At 35.4% G+C, this 8,157-nt stretch overlaps 1 protein-coding gene across 1 annotated transcript in view; it reads left to right on the top strand.

Moving 5' to 3' along the window:
* The first annotated feature begins 627 nt into the window (after positions 1 to 627).
* LOC110457515 overlaps positions 628 to 8,157 on the top strand; it is a 33,346-nt gene continuing 25,816 nt past the window's right edge. The window contains exons 1-5 of the mRNA XM_021508831.1: positions 628 to 872; positions 1,550 to 1,595; positions 5,926 to 6,019; positions 6,310 to 6,436; positions 7,221 to 7,390. Of these exons, the coding sequence (XP_021364506.1) occupies positions 847 to 872; positions 1,550 to 1,595; positions 5,926 to 6,019; positions 6,310 to 6,436; positions 7,221 to 7,390 (463 nt within the window). The 5' untranslated portion in view covers positions 628 to 846. The remainder of the gene's footprint in view (positions 873 to 1,549; positions 1,596 to 5,925; positions 6,020 to 6,309; positions 6,437 to 7,220; positions 7,391 to 8,157) is intronic.

Below are 8,157 nucleotides of genomic sequence, written 5' to 3'. Positions count from 1 at the left end.
ATGGATTGTTGTATGGGGTTAACTCTCTGTGTTTAATGTTTTAGTCGCTGATACTTGCTGATATTGTTATGGATTTTTGTATGGGGTTAACTCTCTGTGTTTAATGTTTTAGTCGCTGATACTTTCTGATATTGTAATGGATTTTTGTATGGGGTTAATTCTCTGTGTTTAATGTTTTAGTCGCTGATACTTGCTGATATTGTTATGGATTTTTGTATGGGGTTAACTCTCTGTGTTTAATGTTTGGCAGGTCGTACTATCTGTCTAATCGACAGTGATGCAAGGGCTTTCCTGAAAAAATGTATAACATATTCATTGTAGCTTTTAGTTCTCTATTTAAAACGCAAAATTAAAAGATTCGTTAGGTCAATTTCGGACGAAACAATGGCACTTGTACTTTATATTGACTGATAATAAGTCTGAATTAAAGAACAAACATATTCACAGTGTGTCACTGTTATGCAAAAATGACGCCAGGTATGGCTACACCTACGCAATGCGTAGTGATATAAATAGACGCTTTAGCGACAATTGAAAAATTCAATGTCAAGGTGTTTTTATAGTATCATGCTTATCCATGCATATAACAACAAGCTTCCCACACCGACGTTATTTCACAATAATATTAAGGCGGACACAGTCTGTTTCATGGGAGTGTATTACGAAAGATGTATCCGTATATTAGATCCATGAAAGTATAGGGAAATAGCATAAGCATATCAGTGAACAGACAGGTACGTTATTTGATTTCGTTCCTATATTTGTAGACCTAAAGTGCGTGTTTTGGAGCAGTACTCGGAGCTGCGATGGGAGCCCTGAAACAGCTTGGGCAGCTGTTATGGAAAAATGTCATCCTTCGAAGGCGAGAACCGGTATGTATTTTCTACAGCAGGTATATTAAGTAAGCAGTTATCTATATACAGTTTGTAATATATGCGACTTTCTCAAACAATCAGAAAAAGCTCCAACAAGGAATTCCCGGTACGGTTTATAAGATACATATTACAGAAATAATTAAGTTTAGAAGAAAAAAACACATCAAGTTACTGACAACATATGGTTTTATCAGATAAACCTACATAAAATATCAATTTAACAGTTAAATATATTTCATCGAAACACCACCGATAGATATATGAGGAGAATTAAGACTTTGGGAACAAATTATTCCAACCGACTACGGTAAAAATTGATTTGACGAGGGAATACCACAATTATTTTTTGAATATGATGATTGATGAAAAGAAAATAATCTACAGCTGTTTCAGGAATAATCCAACATAACACGCAATGACTCATACTTGGATGTAGAATTAATCCCAAAGACACTCCCTGATATGGTAACAAGCCTGGTAACAAGCCATTGTTACAAATATAGTAGTCACCCCCGGGAAGCCACGTAGTTTAACTACCACAAGTGCTGGTTTAGGTGTTCAGTGATTTATTGATTGCTTGGCTACTCCGTTTTTGTTACCCTCCGTATCTCTTAATTATATTAGATATAATTTAAGAGACATTTTAGTATATTTTCACTGCTGTTCTCCTTTAGATGTGTTCAACACAACTTCACATTAAAAATCTTCCAAAATAATGTTGTAAGTGGTTTTTCATCTTCTTAGCATAATGTCCAACTATAATGCATTTAATTTACTCCGCCACATATTCTACTCCCACACAGCTTTTTCATTAGACCCCTTGTGCACCTCCTTCCCCACTGCCTCCCCCATCCTCTTCTCTTCCATATACATGTACAGTACCTATATGTATGCGTATACTATTAGTCAGCGCCGTCCAATCGCCGCTTTATAAAAGAAGGAAATGGATTAACATCAGTAATTTGGACTTGTTTATCGAATCCTATATGTAACTCATGTTTGTATTACTGAAATATTATACCGACAATAAAATAAAGTTTAAATTAAACTGTCCATTCTTTGAGGGAAAGAGCAGATCTCGGTCCTATTTACGGGCCCCGATTAGTCAATTATCTCACAGAATATGCAGTTTTCGGCAATTCTCCTTTACTTTCATTTTGTGTCCCGTTAAACATTATAATTTATTATTACAATATGCCTCATGTAAAGCATTTCAACATATTCTTACAGTATGTGTCCCGTAAAATATTCAAAATAATTTACACTATTTACCCCGAAAAATAACAGTCGAAGAGATTATTACAATATGCGTCTCGAAAAGCATTCGAATATATTATTACATCATGCTTCCAGTGACGTTCGAATGCATTATTACATTATTTGTCCCATGAAACATTCGAAAATATTCTTACATTTATATTTCTACAGTATGCTTCCCGTAAAAACTATGGAAAATTTGTTTACAGTATGCTTCCCGTACAAACAATGGAATAAATTATCACAGTATGCATCCCGTAGAACATTCAAATATATCCTTATATTATGCGACCCGTTCAGCATTTTGATTTATTATAACTTAAAGCGTCCTGTAAAGCATTTTGATTTATTATACCTTAATGCGTCCTGTAAAGCATTCGAACATACATGTATTCTTACATTATGTGTCCCCTTAAACATTTAAATATATTATTGCATTACGCGCTGGTTAAACATTCGACTATATTCTTACACTGTGGGTGTCGTTAAACCTTCGACTATATTCTTACACTTAGGGTGTCGTTAAACCTTCGACTATATTCTTACACTGTGGGTGTCTTTAAACATTCTACTATATTCTTACACTGTGGGTGTCGTTAAACCTTCGACTATATTCTTACACTTAGGGTGTCGTTAAACCTTCGACTATATTCTTACACTGTGGGTGTCGTTAAACCTTCGAATATATTCTTACACTGTGGGTGTCGTTAAACCTTCGACTATATTCTTACACTTAGGGTGTCGTTAAACATTCGACTATATTCTTACATTGTGCGTGTCGTTAAACCTTCGAATATATCATTATATGATGCGTCCAGTTAAACCTTCGAATAAATTATTACATTATGTGTCTCGAAAAAAACTTTCGAATACATTATTACACTTCGAGTCCCGTTAAACATTCTAATCGTTTAACATTGGAATATATTATTATTTTATGCGTCTTGCAAAACAGGTTTATTTATATGATGTTTTCGTAGAGTTTCATGTTATATTTCTGTTGTACTTTTGTGTCCACTTGGTTCCTGGTGATGTCTAGTATCGTTTTTGATCTACGCTTACTCTACAGTATAACCGCTTACTCTACAGTATTAACGCTTACCATACCATATTAACGCTTGCTCTACCGTATTAACGCTTACTCTACCGTATTAATGCTGTAACCCGTTTTATCTGTTTACTTGAAATAGGAAATACTTAGCATGCATTTGTGAGGAATCGTTGATGATAGACCTTTTTTTTCGTTGAATAATAGAAAATATGTTGTTCTAAACAAGAGGTTTCATCATAATAACCAAAAGTGTAATTCTTCATTCGAGTGCGTGAAAGTTACAGTTCAATTGAAAGGCCACTTTTGTAAAAGTGGGGTGGTTTAAGTTGTACGTTGCTGTAGCTTATTTTTATTTCCCTTTATGCAAGTTTACTAAATAATACTTGCCACTTCAGAAACTAAAGAGGAGACCCATTTTATTGCGCAGTAGGATGAAAAATTTGTAAGCAATTTTAAACACAGTCGAAATCACCATATAGATGTTGACAAGATTTTCCAAGCTCTAAACGTTGGTTTTTCTTTATCAAGAAATCGGTGATCAATAAACAACTTTTGGAAATATATATCTAAGGAAAATATCTACTATTGCGTAACATCTTAAGTAATACACAAGCCCACCCATCCTTAACGCCAGATCTCTTTGTGTCGTTGAAGGGGAACTGAGTATGTCAGCCATTTTATGAAAATGAATCACACGCAGTTAAAATTTCGCAATAAGAAAATGTAGTGTTTGCCAATCATTTTAAATTTAAATGACTGGCTCACATTTTAATGCCGGTATCAATGCTATAAACAAATAAATGGACATTCATGTTCATTTTTTTATTTTCTATCTTTTTAATTATTTTGTTAATGTAATTTCGATATAAAAAAAATAGACAGTATTCTGTTTAACCGTCCAGACACGTCAGTTATAATTATACTTACCTGTACACTATTTCAATTGCTACATCTATTGTTGTTTCTCTAAATACTTTCTTTGTTAAATTTAAAGCGTTTACGTTAAGTTTTCTCTATACTTCGTACTGTAAAGTGAAAGTGTTGTGCAGTCTCTAGGGAAGGTATTGCAAGTGTACATGGTGTCCTTTGACATATTACGGAGATATTACCTGTGTCCCTTCACATGTCCGTAGATATCACCTGTGTTGTCCCTTCACATGTCAGTAGATATCACCTGTGTTGTCCCTTCACATGTCAGTAGATATCACCTGTGTTTTCCGTTCACATATCAGAAGATATCACCTGTGTTGTCCCTTCACATGTCAGTAGATATCACCTGTTTTGTCCCTTCACATGTCAGTAGATATCACCTGTGTTGTCCCTTCACATGTCAGTAGATATCGCCTGTGTTATTCCCTTCACATATCAGTAGATATCACATGTGTTGTCCCTTCACATGTCAGTAGATATCACCTGTGTTGTCCCTTCACATGTCAGTATATTTCACCTGTGTTGTCCCTTCACATATCAGTAGATATCACCTGTGTTGTCCCTTCACATGTTAGTAGATATCACCTGTGCTGTCCCTTCACATATCAGTAGATATCGCCTGTGTTATTCCCTTCACGTATTAGCAGATATCGCCTGTGCTATCCCTTCACAGGTGTTGTCCCTTCACATGTCGGTAGATATCACATGTGTTGTCCCTTCACATAACTGTATATATCGCCTGTGTTATTCCCTTTACATATCAGTATATATCGCCTGTGTTGTCCCTTCTCATATCAGGAGATATCGCCTGGGTGGTCCCTCCACATAACAGTTGATATCGACTGTGTTATTCCCTTCACATCGCAGTGGATATCACCTGTGTTATCCCTTCACATATCAATAGATATCTCCTGTGCTATTCTCTTCACATAACAGTTGATATCGCCTGTGTTATTCCCTTCACATATCAGTAGATATTACGTGTTGTCCCTTCACATATTAAGGAGATATCGCCTGTGTTGTCCCTTCAGATATCAAGGAGATATCGCTTGTGTTGTCCCTTCAAATATCAGTAGATATCACATGTGTTGTCCCTTCACAGGTGTTGTCCCTTCACATGTCAGTAGATATCACATGTGTTGTCCCTTCACATAACTATATATATCGCCTGTGTTGTCCCTTCAGATATCAAGGAGATATCGCCTATGTTGTCCCTTCAGATATCAAGGAGATATCGCTTGTGTTGTCCCTTCACATATCAGTAGATATCACATGTGTTGTCCCTTCACATAACTGTATATATCGTCTGTGTTGTCCCTTCAGATATCAAGGAGATATCGCCTGTGTTGTCCCTTCAGATATCAAGGAGATATCGCTTGTGTTGTCCCTTCACATATCAGTAGATATCACATGTGTTGTCCCTTCACATATTTAGGAGATATCGCCTGTATTGTCCCTTCACATATCAATGAGATATTGCTTGTGTTGTCCCTTCACATATAAAGGAAATATCGCCTGTATTGTCCCTTCACATATCAAGGAGATATTGCATGTGTTGTCCCTTCACATACCAGGGAGTTTTCGCCTTTGTTTTTTTTTTGAAGATTGCGGTACTTACTTATTTACATTTAATAATATTTAATATCATAAGTGTAACCATGTTGAAAATTTAGATATGACATCACAAATCGACAATTTTAACAGACACAGGAGAGGAATAAGTTTATTTTTGTAATTATTTAATTACTGTCCTAATCGATCATGACCTCATTCGAAGAACATATTTAGACTAACAATATCCACTTTTTTCAGCATGTTTTGCTTCTGGAGATCATCTGGCCGTTGATAATATTTGGCATCGTCGCTCTGGTGAGACATGGAACGCCAGGCAATGAAAAAAACACATGTAAGTGTTTAAATAGAAATATACACCATAATGGAAACAGAACCTTAACAGCCCTGCAATAGTGTATATATACATTTACGTAAAGTTCATTTTATTATGAGATAATATATGTAAGCACCATCTCTATTGGGTGTATGAGCGACTTATATTCTGACATGACTTTGTTTTAACTACTGTTCGATAAATGGATACCCTATTGTGTTGCAGAAATAAACATAGCTCTTGTATAAGATATGTTTATGACTATAAATGGTGTGATGATTAACGATTGTGTGTTGCCATTGTTTCAGGTTCCTATGCCGAAAAAGCCATGCCTAGTGCGGGAATGCTGCCATTCATACAGTCCACAGTGTGTAGTCTTCAGAATCCCTGCGAGGAACAGTCTACCATACAGCAACGCCAAGCATCAGCTTCCAAGTACGTATAGCTCAACATACCATCAAATACACTTTCAGAGGAAATATATCATTAACTCAATCACTGACAATGTCGTTTTAAAGTAGGTTATGTCAACTTATATCATATAATAATAATGATAATAAACTTTATTTGTTGAGTGTAAATTACAATGTACATATTAAGCTAAAACAGCTAACCTTCCGCAAGGTTCTATTGTTTGTGAAATATATATGTAAGCTAAAATAAAATATACATATTAATTATTTACGCAAACATTATATCCATGATTATATTAGTTATCTCAATAAAATATATCATAGAAAGCTTTCAGTTTCATGAAAAACTGTTCATCAATGTAATGACATCAGTGTGATGTACCTACATGTAATGACATCAGTGTGATGTACCTACATGCAAATATATCAAACAATAGAAATTGACATCGTTATATATTAATATAGCATAATCTAAAACAAATATTAAGGTAGTTTAAAAACTTACTTGATAATGCACCAGTTAAGGTTACAAAGTAAAACTCAGTTAAAAGTCTAGACCAGTGATTTAGTAATGAGTAAGTTACCGTTTGAAAGTTGAAGAACACTTATCTTCAGGTCACGTGATAATATTCCAGTCTTTAAAACTATTGACAAGAAATAACCTAGAATAAAAGATTACAATATATCATCCTTTGTGAAGATTTATTGGGCCATGTTAACACGTATCATGTCATGGTAACATTAAGTTGAATTTGAATTATTTGTAATTTCCTATTAATTTAATGACATCATCCATTTCTTTTCAGATTGACGTCTTTGGTTTCCGATTTACAGCCATATTTAACCGCTGAAACGTCGGTACAAGCGTTACAAACATTAGAAAGCAGTGTTAAAGTTGTGAAGGGAATGAACATACTTCTTAGTCCAACAAATAGTTCTGATGGGACGGCACTGCCAGGCCTGCTGACTGCTTTGGGTAAGGCTTTGTGAATAGGTTAAAACCTTAATATCACAATACTTAAGCACTGCATCCATGACTGGCTCTTTTTACAGGTTTCACTATTATCATTGGTGGAGGCAGGGGGAGGGGGCATGGAATGAGTTGGCGAACAAACCTCCTAATGTGCGACTACACATATATTCGAAGGTTCCTCCAATTTTATTGCTGGGATACAATTATAATGAAAAACAGCAAAGATTGTTTTTTTTAAATATTTGAACCAAGCTGATTTGATTTGATATTGTTTAACGTCCTGTTACCAGGTAATGTCATTTAAGGACGTGTCTTCGTGGGTGATGTGTAAGCGTGCATGTGTGTGTATGTGTGTGTGTGTGCCGAAGACAGGATATGTTGGTGTATTTGCCTCCTTGTGATAGCTTAGATCTGATGCCGACTTTAATTTGCTATCTCACTGGAATACCATGCCGAAGGCAACCAGCACAGCATTCCGCCCGTTACATTATCCAGTATCCAGTGTAGTAGAGATTTTTAGTATCCAGTGTAGTAGAGATATTTAGTATCCAGTGTAGTGATATTTAGTATCCAGTGTAGTAGAGATATTTAGTATCCAGTGTGGTAGTGATATTTAGTATCCAGGGGAGTAGGGATATTTAGTATCCATTGTAGCAGAGATATCCAGTATCCAGTGTAGTGGTGATATGTAGTATCCAGTGTAGTAGAGATATTTAGGATCAAGAGTAGTGATATTTAGTATCCAGTGTAGTAGTGATATTTAGTATCCA

The sequence above is a fragment of the Mizuhopecten yessoensis genome, unplaced genomic scaffold, assembly GCF_002113885.1.
Source record: "Mizuhopecten yessoensis strain PY_sf001 unplaced genomic scaffold, ASM211388v2 scaffold9173, whole genome shotgun sequence".
Classification (NCBI taxonomy): domain Eukaryota; kingdom Metazoa; phylum Mollusca; class Bivalvia; order Pectinida; family Pectinidae; genus Mizuhopecten; species Mizuhopecten yessoensis.
This window is presented reverse-complemented; position numbering and strand designations above follow the sequence as displayed.